The following is a 21,847-nucleotide window of genomic DNA, read 5'->3' as shown; positions in this document are numbered from 1 at the left end:
TAAATTTAGGTACACTATATTAGTTCCAACTTTTAAACAACAAAAAACAATAATACAACATAAAAATCAAATACTATTTTAACATTATTTTAAATGAGTACAAATAAATCAAACAGTTATCATGAAAATGTTATAAGTCTATACTTAATTCCATTATTTTAAAAGTCCATTATTAAATATTCTAAATTTGTGATTTAATCACCAGACATCCCTATAACTCAAAAGAATTATATTATTTTATATGAGTACAAATAAATCAAACCATTTTCATTTGTATGCCAATGCATTGTAATATAATAATAGCATTAGTAAATAAAGGTCTGATTTATTGTTTAAAAATACTTATATCTAAAAAAAAGGCTTGATATACAACAAAACAGCTAAAATTCCAGCAACCAAAATAGCCTTCAACATAATAATACAGCATAAAAAGTTAAACAATTTAAAACCATTTACCAGTTTCTTTTGTATGTAAATGTGTTATAATAATATAATTTCAACAATAGCAATAGTTTCAAACTCTAGGTATTACCAGCACGGCACTGTCGGGGGCATGACGATGTTCAAAGTGATGCGCCTCCTATCACTTACATGTTTGTCTAGCTTCTAAAAAAAATATTTATAGCATAAAATTTATATATTAAAATTCTTCATAAACTACTGTTTAATACAATATAAATATAATTTAATTTATGCCACTGTATAATTATTAATTAAGGAAAATATAAAAAGGTTACTCAAAGCAAACATGAAAAAGTAAGTAAGCGAGGATTTTTTTTATTTTTCGGTCAGAGAAAAACTTTCAGTGGAAGAAGTATAGATGATTAGATGTTCCTCAATTTTTGTTTCTAACATTTTTTCATAAGACTTTTAGTTTGTCATCGCTGGGGATCAGAAGTAACCTATGGGTCGGGAGCGCGTCCGAGTTCACGTGCCGAGAGCTGGGTTTTAAAAAAAGTGGTCAAAAAAAGCTCTTCATTTCCAGGCTTGTTTTTTCAGTATTAATAACATTTTTTAACCAAAAAATGCCCCCATATAGCCTCTAAAACGCCAAAAATAGGGTAAAACCATCATATTTTACCTATTTTGGGTGTTTTTTCGCCAAAAAATTTCAAAAGTCCTGGGTCCAAAAACGCCGAAAGTGGGGTCATATTGTCCTATTATATCTACTAACATCCTAAGACTTGAATTATAAATAGCGTAAATGAAAGCCGTTGGTTTATCGAGCATTTTGATACCAAAAACAGCAGAACAGAACTACAGAATATTCTTAGGAAGAATTATATAAATTATTTTCATTTATTAGATACCCCTCTTTATCATAGAAAAAATAATAAAAGCTATTTTTTACACTTTGTTGTGACGTTACCCAACAAAGATCCCTATAGGTGCATTGGATGCACTATTTCAATATCTATAACTTTTGTAACATGTATCATGGCCTTTTTCCCAGAGATTTTAGCACAAAGTAGAAACAAGTGGGGATAGAACATATTTTTCATCAAAATTATTAATTTTAAAAAGAAATACTGGCCTTAAAATATACAATATATAATCAAAATAAGATATTTTCCTTCATGGTTTTTCGCTGTGAGTATTTTAAAAGCGTTTGCAGAGGTGTAGATAGCATGGTATTTTCATAACATAGATTTAAGTAAAAGCTCACACTGTAAATAACGTTTTCCGCCATTTTCCAAGATGGTGGATATTGCCCAAGGGTACCAATAAAATTTACCCGGTAGTTTTATGGTCTAAATACCCTAAATAAATCAAATCAACAATAGAAAAACTTAATAGAACAAAACCAGGTTAGGGACAAAATCCCCTTTTGGCTGCCGGACTATTTAAATGCAGGGTGACAATTAAGGATAGAACCTCTTTTTTAATTGTTTAACCACAATAGAAAAATACGCAAGCTCACAGGTGCTTACTGGTGATAGTACACATCTGCCCAATTACCGACCGGATAACCCCTTTGGGGGACGGTCCACAAGGAGTCAGAAACATTCTTAAATAGCAGCATAGGTCGAGTTTGGTATCAAATCAAAGGTCTTCGTTAGTAAAATACAATGCCACAAATCCCATATTACCCTGTATATGATCAAACATTTTTACTGAAACCATTATACCAAGCTATATTTTTCGTGAACATATATTTGAACGTTTAGAATTTGGTTGATTATACTGTATGTACTCTTTTAGGATGTACATTTTTATATTATTTATGAGAGGACTAAAGCGCAATTACGAACTTTTATAGGATATCCTAATTCCGAAGCAAACATTGTCCATTTACTCTTCAAAGATTATATTCATTTGAGACAGTTTTCAGGTGAATAAAGCTACTAACTTACAATAAATTAGGTCGGTTTTTGTCGTTCTACAAAATGAAGAGCAATTTTCCTACACCAATCAGGTCATAGTTATAAAAGTAGCCTATTTGAAGTACATTTTCATAATCCGTTTTTCTGTTGTTTACAATCGTTGGTTAAACATTCAAGTGGATGATCAGCAATTAAAATCCACATTCACATTCAAATCGTTTTAAAGAAATATGGTCAGCATAACTGGGTCTTTGAAAGCAACATCTAAAAATCTTAAGCAGGGGAAGCAAAGTTCTATATGAATTTAACGTTTTAGTCACCATTAGCCACTCCATTAGATCATAAGCATTTTTATTCCCTATATGAGAAATTCGCTAAAATGACACACCAATCGTCAAAATTAAATAAGAAGGACTACTAAAATAAACGGTATCAGCATTCTGACACACAATTTCTCCTATTAGCTTGCCAACAACCTTTATTATGAGTAAGCTGTGGTAGTAGCCATGATCTTTTATAGGGAAAATCACAAAAATTTGCGATAACTTTTGAACCGTATTTGTTACAGCAATGAAAGTTACACTATTTTGTATATATGATTATAAGGACCATAACACATTATTTTAATCAAACCAGGTTTTTTTCATAAAATACGATTTTTGTTATTTTATCGTGTATTTAATGGGGGAAACCATAAGTTACAATAACTTTTGAACCGTAATTTGTACAGAATTTTTTTCAGAATTTAAAGGACCATAACATACTAATTTTTATCCGAATCATTTGGGCAGTTTTTGAGAAAATCCGATATTTCTGTTATTTTATGGGTTTTATGGGAAAATTAACGTTTTAGTACCCATTCGACACTCCGCTAGATCATAAGCATTAGACACCTTAATCGTCAAAATTGATTAAGCAGGACGATTAAAAAAGGGGTGTAACAGGGAAACCCATAATTGTATTTGGTATATATATGCTTGGTATAGCAAAGTTGGCATTGCATATACGTACGTGCACCAGTTTTGCTTATACCGCGTAGAAGATAGCATATCGACTCGTCGGTATCTTTGAAGGGCGAGGTTAACACTCTGAATGAATACATGAGAAAACAAACAACAGCTATATATAATAACCTATATATAACCTGTTGAATCGGTTCTTAATTAATATCATTTAGTTTTATTTTATTTTATTCATAAACAATTATTTGGCCTCTAAAGGTTTCATATGTTTTTCAAATGCTATAGGAACTTTACCCATAGCATAAGTTGACTAATGACTAAGCTGTACATCAGGTTTTGATTTTAATTAACTAATTATAGGCTGGATTGAAGCTACCAGACGTTTATTTTTTTTGTAAAATATCATAAATTTCACGACATTTTAAACTGGCTATTTCTAAAATTATATAAATCAATCTTAAATTACTATAACATTCATAATAAAATTCTTGCATCATTGTGAAAAACATGTTGATGTTAAAACAGGTATTTTTAAGAAGAGTGGATTTAAGGAGTGTAAACGACTAATGATGAGTTTTTCCTAGTGTATAGGTAAATTAATCGTACTAGAAGTGATATAAGTGATATAGTGATATATAGCATCTACTCCAGTTGTTTATAGAAAAAATGAACAAGTTTAAAGAACAGCAACTGTGAATAATAGTCTAATAATTTTATAATTTAACAAGTGGAATTATCAATAGAGGTCTTTCCTGATTTGGTAGTTGGCTCCAAACCTTGGACATTTCTTAAACGATACGGATGACGTGATTATACATATCATACATTTTGCACCGGAACATACCAGTTCCAATCATAGCTGCATATTCCTACAACATTATTAACAACACACTGAATTATAGAGCAAGGTATAAGTATAAAGCAAGCAGAACTGTATAGGGGAACAACACATCAAATAATAATCACATGTAGAACACTTAGAATTATAGATGAAAGCCACAAACACCCTAGGCCTCTAACAGCACCATCGTGTAAGTGGGATATTTTTCCACTGTATTTCTCTTAGTTGTATGTTTATTGAGTTAAATTTAACAGTGTATCAAGACTAAATATACTTGGTGAGTCGGTTGCTCAATGCTCAGTCGGTAGCGTCACGTACTTCGGGCCCCAAGGCAGCGATGTCTTTGGCAGTGGTCTGGTCAATGCCACTAACTTTTATCAGTACAGTTCACCTTCGTACTGTACCGGCTCACCATTGTTTTGCTGGATACGTCCCACATGGTCATGGACTTCATCTACTTTCTTGGCTTCAAACTTTTATATCACATGGGAAGTCTATTCTGTGTATAGTCTCCACGCACAGATCTGTAGTCTATGTGGACAGGCAAATTGAAGGTTAAAAGAGGCTCCCGACCTCTTAAAAAAATTATATTTATATATTTAGAATATACAAACAATATATCAAGGTGAGATAATTGTAGAACACACAAAACAATGTATAAAGGCAAATACAGCTATAGAAAATATAGAATAATACTTCAAAATACAGACAGGGATATACAACACATAGAGTAATAGACCAAGGAACAATAGATGAAGGAAAATATAGTCACAGGACAAAATAATTAATTTAGGTATAGATAGAAACACAACATAGAATATTAGAGCAATCAATAGAAGAACACTTAGCCAACTGAGCAAGGTAAATGTAGAACATGTCCAGATATTGTATAGAACACATAGAGAACTAGTTCAAGGCAATATAGAACACGCAGAACAATAGTTCATTGTCGATTATTCGTGGAGTCAGCGCCAATCACGTTGTATTGTGTGACAGTTGTACGACAAGTCATTATTACAAGTCAAGCATCATTGTATCTACATGATTACATGAAACTGTAATGTTCTCGGTTTATACGCTACGTATTTTTCAAAGAGTTTGTTAAGTGTTTGTGGTACTCAAACTATTGTTGAATTTTATGTTGATTTGGCTTTCGCAATGTTAAAATAAAATTAGTGAAACCAAACGTGTTGGATATTAATATGATCAAAATTGTTGAAATTTATTGATACAAAATTAATTGATCGTGGTTGTCTCTGGCCATTCTAATTGGAAGGCTTAGAAGAGTTTAGTTAGTATTAACATAGAATTGCGGATACATGCTTTCTGCCGTACGGCACTTAATTTGTTACGTACGTTCTTGAAAATCATTTAAATGAAACCACGTCTACGATACAGTAATTGTGACTATGGTATCGTAAGAATGTATTAGCCTAATTTAAAATAATTTAGTTAGTGTTTTTCTATATTATATTTTGAACAGTTTCATTGAGAAGGTACATTCCATTTTAAGCTGCTGTTTGTTTACAGCAATATAAGTCTTGTTGTAAAGTTAGATCTTTTTAACAAGACCGTAATATTTAACCACCATAAGTACATTTTGTCTTGACTATCATAGGACCATAGATAAGGTAGTACCATAAATAACACATACTCCCTTAGTTGCTTAGTCTATGGTTATACGCAGTTCCAAAAATTGGTTTCAGGTGTTGCTATAACAATGGTAGGAATAATATTGATCAACCATCAACAAATAATGGAATACTTACGTCTAAGTACTGAAGCTGGGTACATTTTGTTCTCATTCTTGCCAGAAAACATGATGTACTATTTTTATGAATAAGTTAACACACAACTATACACAACAAACAATACTCTATCAATATCTTCAATTGATATAGTGCCAGTGGAATTAACGTTTGTTTTTGTCATCCGGGGGTGAATGAAAATTAATGATAAAAAAATCGGAAAAAATGGATGATAAAAAATCTCTCATCTCAATCATTAATGATGAATTGTTTCTATAATTCCTAGGTTAAAAAGTTGGATAAAATGACGTAAGCTGTATATCATACTGTTAAAACTTTGTAAGTTAATTTTACTGAAGAAAATAGTTCCATTGAAGAATTCGCCATCGCTTTGGTATTCCAATAAGTTTGTGTTTATTATCTTATTTACTTACCATCGTGTTTACTTTTCGTATTTTGTATTTTACTTACCAAGTATCACGTATCTTTATTTACCCTCTATTTGTTTCACAGACCACTGCAGATGAAACCACATAATTACTTTGTTAAAATGGTTTTGAAGGTCAGTTGGTTTGTTTTGTATAGCTGCACTTATTTTGTGAATAATTTGGACTAAACCAAAACAACAAAACAGTTTACTCAATAGTCAATGGTTATAGTAACTAATCATTTTATAAGAGCTATCTGTATCCTTCGACATCCTTATGTCGAATAAAATTCTTCCTTAAGAATTTTATTCTTCATTAAAACAAGCAACCTTACAAATATGTGGAAGGAAATTTAATCTTATTTAGTTCCAAAGTTGTATATGTATGAGCTTTTGTATAATTTATTTATTATTTTTTTTACTTTATTTAATTAATTAATGCAGCTTGACCACCGGTTGTTCTTTCATCCAAAAATGATACTAATTAAACTTAACGTGATACCATTCAATTTCATCAGTGCTGTAGTCTATGAATACTTTTGTAAATTTTTGAGCAAATAACCAATAGTACGTCAATAGTAGATTTGTTGTTGTTTTTTGTTTTATCGTGTTTACTATTGGTGATGTCAAGTTAAAGTTTCTCCCTTATTTTAGAATATATTTCATAATTTGTCCTGGTTTTAAAACAAAATATCTACCAGCAGTTTACAGATTATATTATTCAGTTTAAATAGTTTTAAAGGTAGTTATATAAATAAAATGTAAACAATGAAACTACTTTTACATAAGCCTGGCAGAACTTAAAATTATTTAGCTGTTCCATAAGGATGATAAATATATAAATATATACAATGACACAAATGACAGTTAGGATGGAAATACCGATCTAATAATCTTAAGTTACAAGCGTGTGTTTTGTTGGGTAAAAATCATTAAGTGAGATTAGGTGTTTAGGTGTTTAGGTGTTTTGATTAGGTTGCTTCAAGTTGTTTTGTAATGTTTTTACGGCCTTACCTCAATTTATTATTTTCCGTCCTGGGTTTCTTTACCATGAAACTGGCTGCACACTTATAAAAATATTATTGTAAATAAACTATACATAAATACTAAAATCTAATGCATGTATATTCCTTAGGCATCGCCAAAACATCCTCCAATCAAGGAATGATTAGGAAATTTACTCTGCCAATGACTTTCAACTTTACCATTGCTAATCTTTATGAAGTTAAATTTATCAATTCGTTTACATTGAGATAGAAAAATTGTTACAATTTATATATTTGTTTTAGTTACATTTTACACATTTTACTTCACACTGTTGCACAGGCGGTTGACACAAATCAGAGAGAATATTTTGTAAAACTGTGTTGTAAGTGTATTCAACATATAGATACCAATGATTAATGGAAAAATGTTAAACTTTTGAATCATAGGTAATACTACATATTTTTGTAGCAGCTTAAGGATATATTTGTATAGTTTTAGGCTCAATCCTCATACCAAATGTAATGTAGTCAAGGTAAAGTACATGATAAATAACCAATCGTACTATTCTAACACTGACGAAAAAACCTATTAAGTGTGTAGGTGTGCTGGTGTGATGGTGTGATGGACCCTGGACAGTCTCTCCTCAATTGATGGCGATGCGATGGTTGTGTTGGAGAAAACATGGTTGCCCACTCCAGTCTACAGCAAATAGCAACAAATGATCCTCCGTTGTCTGTTGTTTGTTTGTTTGCTCACCTGTCACTACCTGTCTGTCTGCATTGTATATCAGTTTGGGCAACTGTGGAGGAGTTTTTGTCCTAGTTTGATAAATTAATTGATTTGATTTTCAAAAAAATGGTTCGATTGGTGATTCGAATTTCAAAGAGTTTTTAAGATATTCTTTTTGTTTTTTTATGTTGATTACACTAATTGTTGAAACTAGCTGTTTAGTAACATTACTTCAAACGGGTACCACATTTTTATAATGCTTTCGAATCTTTTAGCTGAATTGTTTTCAAATTTAAATATATTTTTTGTGCGATCTTAGCGTGTCTTACATATCTTGGGTAAGATCCTGTTGGTATTTAGAGTAAGAAATTATGATTTGGAAATATTTTTGTACTTGAGAAATATGCAGAGGTTTATGTTAAGTAATTAGTGTTAAATAAAGTTCATGTCTTAATGTAATTAAAGTACACATACAACTTCCTTAAATATAGGCTGTTCAAAAAAGATGGGGACATAGTTTACTTAGTGATTCCTTGGGTCGAAATAAAGAGAAAATCAAGAGTAACATTTTCCCAAAATCGCTTCGTTATCAGATATCTACCATTTTGTATTTTCTACATAAACCATTTTATCTTTGAGTTTTTTAAACAATCTTTATGAAACTTTGAATGTAGCCTATGTTAATGTAGAAGAGATCCTTGTTAGAAAAATAATGGTATTTTGTTTCAGCTTAAAACTTCAAAATGGATTCTAAAAATATGGCTGTTTTATGAAAAAATCTCAAGAACAACACCATTATTTAGAATTTTTGATTCTATATCAAACGAAACCAAGTTAAAAAGATTGATTTCAAAATTACTGAAATGTCATGATTTTCAGTTGTAAAAAGAGGCAAACCTGACGAACTTGTGTAACCAAATTTTCATTCAAATTTTATTCTTGATTTTCTCTTTATTTTGACCAAAGGAACCACTACGTGAATTATGTCCCCACTTTTTTTGAACACCCTGTATAAGGTCCATAACGAAAAATCGATAGTGTTTTTGTGGTACATCAAGATTTTCGTCATTTCTAAACCATGAATAATCTTTGGTATGACAGTGTCCGAATGAAAATATAGCAAGGGAAAATAAAAAGTTAAATATGTCATGTCTTTGCTAAATTTTTGCACATTTGTGTATAGGGTGAGTGCACCAGTGAATGACCGGTTAAGGTTGACTTTCTACTTGTAAACGACATGGGAAAATATACTACTAAGCTACATTGTACGAAATCGTTAAAATGTATTGCCCATATTTCCCTGTACTTCCTGATGATACAACTTAATGCATTATGTTAAAAGAAATTATCGAGAAATACAATTTTTTGCACATAAGTCATCGCACCAGTGAATGACCGCATATTATATAACAATTTTAAAATTGTATTAAACCTCATCCTTTTCACCAAATGACCCCCGTTCAAGATTTTCGCATCAAAGCTGTAAACACTGTAGTGAAAAATAACGATATCCGGGTCGTTAAAATATTGGTTCTAGTGAAGGATCACTTTTTATCTAGGAAATGACAATAAGATTTAACTCGCATTCAAACTTTGGTTATAGTGTATCCACATAATTTCTGATGAGATTTTGTGTTTCCTAGCAATCGCTTACTCCATCAGAAAACATTGTCATCAATATTAATAAAGAAAATTGACTCAAATCCAGTTAATGAACGAAACGGTCATTCACTGGTTATACTCTAATTTGTGAACCAGTAATTGACCGGCTGTTAAAATACACGATTGGTTAGGATTTTGATCTTTAAATGAGTACAGAATTATACCTTAACATGTTAACTGTGAATTACATGTAATATATTACAGTTCCAATCAATAATTAAGGAACCATGACAAATTACAACCAGCCATGTTTGTGTGAGACGCCATAGTGGGAAGCTTAATAATGAACTGCTTTGAAACATCTAATTTTGTTTTTGTTACAAAAGGATGATTGACACTTTCTTTTTTAATAAGTCAAAGAGTGTATATTAATAAGACCTCAAAGTAACTTTTAAAACTGTTTGTGATAGACTAGGAAAAACAGAAAGCCTGATATGATGTTTTTTATACAAATCGGTCATTCACTGGAGGGTGGTCATTCACTGGTGCACTCACCCTACAACAATTACAGTTTTCTGATTGTAGAAGACAAATGTTAAATTATATTATAGAACATATTGTTATACTATAAGAAAGAAATCAGCTTGGTTTTGTGGAAAAATTTTAAGATGATATTATTTTTTATGATATAGAACTTGTTAAATAATTTTTTTTTGTTTTCAGCTTTTTAGCTACTTCTTTGTACTCAAAAAAACTACAAAAACAATGGGTTTGTTAGCATTATATAAGATTTAACATAGACTTTGAAGTTGTATCTTAGCACGCCATTAGATGTTTGACATAAAAAAATTATGAAAAGGCTAGACTTGTCAAATAAATTTAAATAAAGTTAATTTATATCCATTATTGTCCATAATTTATATACCACACATTATTGAATCATCACATGTAAATGTAGACTAGTGGAAAAGGTCATACAAGGATGAAAAATAAGCAAAACAGCTCGTTAAAAAAGTATATTTATTTCTAACCACACGTGAACAAACATAATAAAATCTTATCACAAAACAAGGGGTGGATGTGTAAATGATAAGCCCTCCCTGGAGGGTAAAAATGTTTAATTAATCCAAAAACTCCTTCTGCTTGGAAGAAATCTTCAATAATTGACTGTGAGGTAAGACTAAGCTTCTTTTAGTAAGGATATATTCATTTAAAACTACTGTAGTATTTGCTTAAACTTATAAAACACTTTATTTGTTTTCCATGTTTAAAGCGACGTTAAAGTAATGGGATACAACTGTTGATTTAATTGAAATAGTATTACATCTACTATCTAACAAGTTTTCATCCAAAATCATTACAGAACAAGGTTTTGCTAATCTAGTTTTAAGTATGTAAGAAAAGTTATTCTATACATAAAGTTCTTAAAATTTATTTTAACATAGTGGTCAAGGAAGCTAGTTTTAAAGTCAACAAATTACATGGTTTAACTAGTAATTTAGACAAACTAGCTAGATAACCTAAAAATTAATTACCCAAATTCAGGAGGGATTATCACTCTACTTCACAGATGTAGGAGAGAATACAAATTAAATGCTAACCAACTATACAATAACAGTTTATACAAGGGGCGAGCTGACTGTTTACTTGCCGAAGCAAGAGACAGCGTTGAACGCGCACTGCTTCCAGTAACTTCGCTTGCGCTGTAGGTCTTGCACGTTCATCTGGTTGCGAAGTCTGTTCACCACTTGCTTGGCGAACAAGTAGTTCATCAGGGCCGTCTCCACACTGCCGTCGTCGTCGACCAGCTGAAACAAGCGTGGATACGATTACTCTATATGGCGAGGCTACATGTTAAAATATTGCTGAATGTCGCAATATTGCTAAATGTCAAAATAATGCTGAACGCCTCAACGTGATATTGCGCAGTGTCAGAATACATGTTAAAATATTACTGAATGTAAAAATATTACCACCAACTTGTCAATATATTGAGTTTCCACACGTGTCGACAAAACCAGTTCTAGTTCTAAGATAATATCTTTAATGCACATGTAGATGGTGAAGGGGGTTTATAGGGGCTACAGCCCACCCCCCATTTTACACTGGAAGTATAAACATACATTTCGTTATCTTCTACATTTTTTAAAGAATTAGTTGGATTTTTGTGTGCAGCAAATCGACCCCTAGATATTTATTTGTATATGTATATTGGGTATCAATTTAAATCTCTTATCCTTAGATGTGCCTTTTGCGGTTTGGATGATATCCAGTGATAGCCCTTCGTATATAGAATTTAAAATTTCAGTGTTTGTGCTGAATTATGTTGTAAATCATCTGAGATTTTTCTAGTTTACATATTTTGTTTACATAAAAAAATATGGCCATACTAAAATTTTGTTTACATCCACCCGAAAATTGGGTTATCGTTACAAGTTTGTGATGTTTTAGCGAATTCAAGTAAAATATTGTTACGTTATTTGTTTAAAATGTAAAGAAGAAAATGACTTAAGTTAGATTTTGTGTTTTCATAGTATGTTTAATAAGTGATAAGCTAATGATTATCACGTAAATATAAATAATTTTCAACTTAACTCAGAGCAATCAATATTGTAAATGAATTCAATTATATATCAAAGATTTTGAAGTCACGAAGTGATGCTGGCTGCTAGTAAAACTTAACCGAGGTTTTTGGACACAGTTATAGACCTTGAAAATGGCTTTAAAAAGTCACTAAACGGCTTTAAAAATAGCACATTTTTCGGGGAAGGACCCACAAACCCTCTATAGGTGTAAAACGCCCCGGTAGTCCCCCCCTTTACAAGGTCCTAGAACTGCCACAGCATCTAGACTTTAATCAATAAGAATACGTCAAAGGTTCAAAATTAACTACAAGAATCTTTCAGCATTAGTTAATATGTCTGGATATAGATGGTGTGGAGTTAAATCAAACGAAACACGCACGATCATGCGACTTGAAAGGTTAGTATCACCGTAGGGAGGATTACCAATTTTACTGTTGTATTTTGAAACTTTAAAAGCAGAAATTTTTAAAATTGTTTTTAAATGTAAATGAATTAAGAAATATCAAAAAAGGTAGATTTTGTTTTATTGCATACATTTTAGTAGACGGAAATTTTCCAACAGGTATAAAGTTCTCCTCACCAAAGAACTATCTTTTTTAGCGAATTTCCCATATAGTGAATAAGCTATTACCGTAGTACTCATGGTAAGACCTGGGCCCGAGACCGATCTAATTTTTCATTTTGAGGTCCCTAGAGGCCAAAAACACCATCCGTTCAAATTCATATATATATATATACAGGGTGTTGAAAATGTCTGGAACCAACATTATATCTCGTGAGTGGTTAAAGAAAAACAACTGATATTTTGTGTACGGATATACTATGGTTTTACCTATCTTTTAGTGTCTTATGAAAATTTTTACCACTTATAGGGAACGTCCTGTGGAGGATGCAGTAAAAAGTTTTAATGGAAGCCTATGGCAAATTATACATCATTTTAAAGGCCATTTTTTTCTGAGTAAGGAGCCACAAGTTTCATCTCAAAAGGACCACCCTAGCAAAAATGGCGACTGTTTGAAATTTAAAAAACCACTTATAGGGAACGGAATTTTTAAATTTCAAACAGTCGCCATTTTCGCTAGGGTGGTCCTTTTGAGATGAAACTTGTGGCTCCTTACTAAGAAAAAAATGGCCTTTAAAATGATGTGTCATTTACCATAGGCTTCAATGAAAACTTTTTACTGCATCCTCCACAGAACGTTCCCTATAAGTGGTTATTTAAATTTCAAACAGTCGCCATTTTTGCTAGGGTGGTCCTTTTGAGATGAAACTTGTGGCTCCTTACTCAGAAAAAAATGGCCTTTAAAATGATGTATCATTTACCATAGGCTTCCATTTAAACTTTTTACTGCATCCTCCACAGGACGTTCCCTATAAGTGGTAAAAATTGTCATAAGGCACCAAAAGATAGATAAAACCATAGTATATCCGTACACAAAATATCATTTGTTTTTCTTTAACCACTCACCAGATATAATGTTGGTTCCAGACATTTTCAACACCCTGTATATATGTGTGTGTGTCCGTTAGCGCGATAACTCGAGCAAAAATGATCCGATTTTGATGAAATTTGGTACAAACGTGTAAACCTACGTTTATTCGAACGAGTTCGCGATCCAGCATAACTGGACCATGGGAACGGGGGATTATGGGGGGTTTTATGGGGTAAAAATGGGTTTTCCCATTTTTGAACCTAAAAACAAAAATTTTTTGATTTCTTTCTAAAACGTTTTGTAGAGCTTAAAAAAAGAAATAATTTAGTATATTGAAGCGCTGTTGTGTGCCTAACGGTCACGGAGAAAATTCAAAATAGTGTAATTAAAAATTCCCATGTTATTCTTATGGAGAAAATGAAAATTGTTGTAGTTTACTTGTTTATGGGTATATATTGATAAAATTTGGCAAATTTATTTATTTCATCCTATACTATTGATGTATGGTCAAAAACACTTTTTACCTTCCCCGTAGCAGCAAACCTAAGCACTTGTTAAATCTAATGTTATTAGATAGGGAATAATATGTCTTATTTATAGAAATATTTTAGTAAAAATGTAATCAGACAAGTTGAAATTCGCTTAGTCTGCAGGTTTGCTGCGGCGGGGGTATTTTATAAATGTCTGTACTTTCACCACAAATCTTTGAACCATTGTAATTTCAGAAATAAAAACCATGGTGGTTGACGTAATTCAAGCCTCCAAAGCAGAAATCCTGCGTACTAACTCCTAAACTACTTACGTTACGTAAATATGCACATTACATTCAAAAATGTGAAATAGAATGTTTTCACACGATTTGATTATTGATACTTGTATGAAGGTAATGGATTCTATCTAATAAAATATACTTAATTATACACAATATTTAAATTGTTGTAATGAAAAAAAAAATTTACAACTTATCCACACGATATCTGTCAATGGAAAGAGATTTTCTCAGCAAGTTCTACCTCCACATAATGGGTCAATGGTCAGAATACATTGATGTAGAATGCGGTAAAACGGTAAACAAATGTTAACAGTGATAGATTTTGTTATGGTACTCCATCACTGTCGCTTAACCCCAAAAGCTAATCTACTTAGGCTTCGTTTCTATCCCATTGGTGGCATTGTTCCTTCCGATTACTACCATAAATTGAAAAGAAGAGACGTTTTTGCACAGGTCTACTATATTCCTTATTCTAGATTTTCACTTCCAGTAACAATAAATGCGTTTTTGTATTTATTTACGGGCCAAAAACCCTTTCAACACATATTAAGTAAATTACTTGTAACATAATTAATGTAATTTATTTTGTACATTGGTTGGTTTTCTTTTTTTATAATACTGTAAGGATAAATAATTAATTGCAATGATGGTCCATTACAAATTGATTATGGCATCGACTCCTTTTCATAGTTTAGTTTAGGAATCACGATTCTGTATATGTATAAAATCGTAGTTATACTCATAAAATTAATCCATTGTTTATGTCACACAATATGAATTAGTTTCAAAAAGGACATAAGCCGCGTTATAGCGAACGTCACGTTATATCTTCGAGGCAGAAAATTGAAACTTTTCGTCAAGTAAATCGTCCAAAGCTCAACAAAGGGCAGATCACAGATAACAATCAGATAACAGCTGTGACATTCGTTAGGCACTCCTTTGTTGTTATTTGCATTTTGTTATGAAATTCTCTTACGTAAAACCTGCCAGATGTAACTGTAACGAGATCAAATATAATGATCAAAGATTCGAAAATATCATATTATGTAAATAAATAACTCGTGACTATGTATATTTTTGTGAAAATCATTTCTAGACTAGTGTACGCTCTTGAGAACTACATTATGTAATATTATAATTATATCACTTTACCCATGGCTCTAGATTTCCAAATGTTTTGTTATACTTTATGGATCTCTATGCAGGGATTAAAAATACAATGTGTTGTGGATATAGAAAATACAGTGCAATATATTTTAAACAATCTAAGGTGAAATTTGATGTAGCTATGAATTAACACAGTTTATACATTAAGTAGTTTTAAACTAAGTGTAACGTAAGCACAAAATAAGTATTTTAAGACAAATTTTTAATTTCCTGCCTGAGGTGGACAGAGATGCTTGTCAAAGCATACCTCGAACAACATTGTCACTGAAACATTTAAATATTTACTAAGAATGTTTTACTAAATCTTTCTAGTTAAAAATACTTGGTTTCTACTATAAGGTTGTTGGATTAAAATTTATTTGATTCATGCAAGATTTCTTTTGAATGAGCTAATATTACTAATATTATTTAGTAAGGACTAGAAATCTAGTAAAAAAACAAGGCGGTAATTTTTAAACAAAAAATATAAAAACTTATATTTTATATAATTATAAACCCCAACACAACTGCTTGTTACAACTCGTAAAATATTTACGAAATAATTGATTGAGTTCCCTTTCAACTTATGAAACAAGTCAATTATGTTGAACCACGATATTTACCACGATTTTAATTAACGTCAGTTATATGTACCATTTCTGTGTCATAAATGCAATATGTCACAGATCAAAACTAAACTAAAGTCAAATTACTCTTAAACAAATTAAATTGAGCTCTGTCAGTTTATCTGACTGACTATTGAATGTAATAGGGATAATGTCACCTAGTTCTTGTTAAACGTAAAAACACGTTAGTTTGCATTGTTGTTTTACCAATACACGATTTAATTTGTGTAAAAAAAAGACACTTAAAACATACAAATGCTAAAAACAAAAATGAAAAATGAAAAAATATTCATATAGACAGGCAAAAAAAAGAAAAAGAAAGAACATTTCCTACAAATCATGTAGGGGAAATAATTTATTTAATTTTGGGATACTAAAAAAATGTTGTATGACGATGTAGAAGTGGTTTAAATGAGCAGTTTATGAAGTACAGAGGCCTTCAAAAACATCTCACCCTTTCCTCATTAACATAAGTGTCTTCGCAGCCACTAATTGCTTTACACAAACAAGCTTTTCACAAACTTACAGTTTCGTCCAGCTCTTGTACTGGCAAAATATTTTCTTGTTGCCTTCTTTCAAATGTTTATTTTATACCTGTCCTGTCGGTAGCTTTCCAATGCCAATTATACCAGTTATATACTTTGCAGTGTGCTTTTTTTAGGGTTTTAACATTAAATTTTCACCCAATCGAAATTCGTTTTGAAATTTTAATCATAACAAACGTATTTTATAGGGATTTTTCTTGAATTAATTATTATTACGAATGAAAACAAATAATAAAAAAAATTATTGATGATTAAAATAGAATAATATAAGCATAACGAATAATAATCAACTAACAATCAAAATCAATCAAAAACTAAAATTAAAACATTCATGCAACTTGATCCTTAAATATTTTTGTAAAACATTATCGTAAAGATAGTCAAATTACATTATTCACTTATGGATACTGAAGTCGTCATCCCATCTAGATGGACTAGAATTAAAGACAATATTTTTTATTCAAACATAATATAGTAGAATGAGCCTCTCGAAAAGTACGCCATTGTGAAAGTTATTTTTTACCATTAGTATTTGTAACTGTGATAGTTTATGCAACTAAAAAATACTCTGTAGTTATACTTCGTTCACAATATTTAGGTGGTTTTAGGGGAAGGCATCTATCTCCACTTGATCGTGAACAACAGCTGATTAAGCAACATACATTAAATACAAAAAGTGGTGGGGAAACTTCCCCTCAAACCGTCTAAATATTGTGAACTATCAACACGAAGATGAGACTATATAATTTAATATCAAACAACGTTGATATTTTTAACTCGAACCTAGCCTCTTATAAAAAATCTTTAATCTCACATAATGGTTAATGTTATTAATTTCTCTCACCTTCATCAGTTATCAGTTATCTTGTGTCTCATGTTTTGTTTCTCATCTTATTTATTTATCTTATTTATTTGCGTCATTCTTAGTCACTCTTATTTATTGTTACTTATTGCTACTATTAATTATTGTTGTTGTTATTTAATAATTAATATTTATTATTCTTAGTCTAGTCCAATAATAGGTTGAACTTTCAGTTAGGCTTGGTGAAATTGTTGGTTTGTTTGACAGAAATTGTTTTAGTTAGAAATCTAGTTCGATGAGTGCTTATTAAGTAATTTATTTCCAAAACTTATAACTAAAAGAAGCTTGAAATTTAGATCGCACTGTTTGAGAAGGAAATATCTTAAATATTACATGCCATAAAAGCATTGATATGATTCAACCAATCCATACAGAATTGCTTAACTAAGTTTAAGTGTGTAGAAACACGATGAGTCTTGAATTTTTTTGATCCGAAACAATGAAAGAAACAGAATGACAACGAACACTGATATTGTTGAAACGATCATCTGGCGACAATAGCAGTGCTTAGGCTGATCATCTTGGTTCTCTCCTTCCCATATTGGATCGCTGATTCTTTGAAACAAAAAAAAATCCTTTGCGTAACGGTTTACATATTTAAAGACTATATTACTTTATGTTATCCTATTGCACTCTTTATCATTCGAGCTAAGCGTAAAATATATATTTGCGAGGCCCCGGAAGTTTCTTAAGGTAGCACAGGGTAAAATATTGTACAGCATGCACACCATTACATACAATCCTTACAAAATATATACCTCTTCTTGTACATTCATAATAATCTTTTTACAATCCTCCCGTTTTGAAAGTACGTATGTCTTTTATTTTTATTACTAAGTGACAAATTTTTTATCATTTGTAAAAGTATTTAGCATTTTTGCTTGTTTGACTACTGCAATTTACGAGGTGATTTGCTTCGTCTATCACCCAGAGAACTCAATCAAACTTTACCAGTTTGGCCTTCGTTTGATCAAGAGAGGCAACAAAGTACCTTTTGACCGGTTAAGTGCCTAACCACACTGGTCTGGCTGGAGTTTCTCATTTTTAGCGAAAATCTTTTAACTGATTGAGTTCTAAAACAAAACCGACATTCAAGGTCTCCTATATGTTACAATAGAGAGGTTCAAGAACTTTAAAAAATTTGAATTATTTAAGAAAACCAACAAGTAAACATTTTTTCAAAACTTTTGCCTTAAAAAAGTAGAATTTCGCTCACCATCGTAGGCTTACGACTTTGCTAACAAAACAACATTTGAAATAAATAGCCAGAATTAGTTTTTATGTACAAGATTATGAGAAATATTTGATGTTTTCGAATAAAACTTTAATTTATAGAATAAACCTTTCTTAAGCATAACTTTTATAAAGACTCTTTACTAAGTGTAACACTTTGTAGATTTAACAAAGTTACAAATTAATTGTGAAGTGGAACAATATTGTGTCTTCTCCTCTTATTTTGCCATCTAGTCACTTGGATGTAGAACAATAATGTATAGTAGTTACGAAAAAGATTGCTTTTCCAGTAAGCCACAACACCGCAATAATTGTTTTCATTTTTCCAATTCCACACGAGTCCGTGTTAAATCTGACAAAACAAATGAGGACCCGAGCAAAGCCGTAATCCTTCAAAGAGGAGCTTTCGCCATATGTGGACATATTGGATTACGTTTTTCAAAGCTGTAAAGTCCTTTACTTAATTAAACATATGAAATAGTAATGTTCCTATAAGTCTATGAAAATAATATTTTTTACGATTTTAAATTACAAAATTGGTAACATGGTTGTTTTAAATTTTTCCCGAAACGTGGCAGTAGTGACGCCTTCGGCTGATGAAAAATATACGTTGGTGCTTCGATACTGACTGTATGCAACACATCTTATAACTGCTGTCAAAACCAAATGACAAAGATACTTGTTTAATAGACCCTCTAAGTATCTTTATGGCAAAACAGACAGATGGGTGCAATATTATGAGTAGTTACAGTAAAAAAAGAAATTCAAAAGAATTCTATAAATGCCTTATGCATCTAATGATATTCAGGTTAAAATACTCAGCATTGTGATTCTGTCTCAATAAATGTCTACTATAACCCCTAACGTACATGCAAAACAAATAAATTCTATTTGCTTTAGTGGCTTTAGTACAGGATTATGTCTTAGCAATTTAATACTTAAGATAAATATGCCGTTATTTACAAACCTTTATGACAGTTTACAACGCTTTTGCATAGGAAATAAGATGCTCTGTAATAATTATATGGGATTTCTAAAACAAATTGAATTAATTTACTTACTAAACTTATAAACCACCTTGTATTTACAATTAAAACTATACTCACAATTGTTTAATTATTGAGCTAGTATTTCTTGTTATTCAAGAGTTTTAAATGATGATTGTTTACTGACAAAATGTTTTAAAGTGAGTTTCACATAAGAAAAACTTTGTCTTACTTCCTACAAGGAATCTCCAAAACTACGCTATGAAGCTGACGAAAACCCTAATTGCATTCTTTTACTTCCAATCAGAAAAACACGAAGAACCAAAAAAATGTAATTACTTTCTCTATCTTGAATTAAATTAACGTTATTCCTGGTTGGCTTTACGGTCTTAATATTTTATTTTAAATTATTCCTTAAAGGCTGACCACTTTCCAAACTGCTTTTCCCCAATGTAAAATCCAATAAACCAGGGGTTAAAAAGGGGAAATCTGTGGGGAATCTTAATTAAGCTGACTTAATTATCCAGTATTTTTAAAGCAAGTCAACACGAATACAAGTTTTATGTAAACACTCCATAAATATTGAACACCCACTAACTATTTTATAGTAATTTTTATATTGATACCTGAAATAAAACAAAAGCTGTAAATAGGAATAGTATGAAAGAAGAATATTTTTTTTACAAATCTATGTAATATCTACATTTGTTGGCATTAACTACGAAACTCTTGTTTGTCAATTGTCTCTGACAGCTAAAAAATAGTCCTGACACAATTAATTCTGTATTAGGAACCTGACATACAGATTGTCATTGGAATAAACAAAACTAAGTAGTAATGACAGGGAGTTAGAAAAGTATATACATTTTTTTTTAAAGATTTAAACATATTGAACTCATTTACATTCATGAGAAAAACTATAAATAAGACAAAATGTGAGGGAACCCAGTTTTAAAGTTTATTTTCCCGTCCTTAAGAATAATTTCAATGCTTAATAAAGTTTTATTATATAAAAATAAGTAATTTAGAAGATTTTAACCAATTTGGATGCACTAGCGATCGGGGATATTGGAAAGCATTTTTGTGGAAGTTCAGTTAACTATTTAATATATTATATCAAATCGTTAAGTTAATACGTAAGTAAAAATTAATTTTTTTCCACAAAGCCTAAGGACAATTCTCACGAGGAAATGAACTCAAAATTACAAATTGTATAAAGTGTTTGCAATTGCAGATCGTTATCAACTTGTTAAATAGACGTAGTGTCTGGTGTCTTATGAACTTATCAAACATCAACGTCAAGGTTAAATAGATACTAACTATTAATAATTAATTAAAAAGTGTGTTGAGTTTAGGGATATTGTCTAGATATTTGCTTTATTTGTATAGCTATATTGCAACTATTTGTTGAATCTAAGACACACCAAACACAATTTAAAGATGTTTTATTCACGTAGGTGAATTTTAATTTTGTTCGTTACGTACAAAAATAAGTTATACTAAAATACCTCTGTGTTTTACACCCACATTTCCATAAACAAAGTCAATAACACATCAAGAGAGCGTATTTCGTTATTAAATATAAATAGTGTAAATATAAATAAATAAATATAAATAAATAAATAAATCTTGAACGTATAAAGTAGATGGATGATACATATATTCATCCATTTATAATACGTAAATAGGTTTACGCGACCTTACTTTCACAAAAAGAAATATATTTTATTAGACATAACAGTTTAAAAATACCCCCGCTGCAGCAAACCTGCAGACTAAGCGAATTTCCATTTACCTTATTTGATTTTCAATTACATCTATTCAAATAACATTAGGTTTAACGAGTACCTAGTTTTGCTGCCTACAGGGAGGGTAATAAAGTGTGTTTTAAGTAAAATATTAATAGCTTAGTATAAAATAAATCGATTTGCCAAGTTTGATTCAAATATATCCATAAACAAGCAAACTGCAACAGTTTACTTATTCTCCATAAGAATAACGTAGGAATTTTTAATTTGCAATTTTCTCCGTAACCAATA

General features: G+C 30.9%; 1 protein-coding gene across 1 annotated transcript in view; it reads right to left on the bottom strand.

The window, feature by feature from the left end:
- Positions 1 to 10,623: 10,623 nt before the first annotated feature.
- LOC129002569 (prohormone-1-like) overlaps positions 10,624 to 21,847 on the bottom strand; it is a 174,098-nt gene continuing 162,874 nt past the window's right edge. Inside the window, exon 3 of the mRNA XM_054430476.1 lies at positions 10,624 to 11,428. Within this exon, the coding sequence (XP_054286451.1) occupies positions 11,264 to 11,428 (165 nt within the window). The 3' untranslated portion in view covers positions 10,624 to 11,263. The remainder of the gene's footprint in view (positions 11,429 to 21,847) is intronic.

Source organism: Macrosteles quadrilineatus, unplaced genomic scaffold, assembly GCF_028750875.1.
Source record: "Macrosteles quadrilineatus isolate MER2022 unplaced genomic scaffold, UCM_ALF_1.0 Scaffold_9__3_contigs__length_116548681, whole genome shotgun sequence".
Taxonomy (NCBI): Eukaryota; Metazoa; Arthropoda; class Insecta; order Hemiptera; family Cicadellidae; genus Macrosteles; species Macrosteles quadrilineatus.
This window is presented reverse-complemented; position numbering and strand designations above follow the sequence as displayed.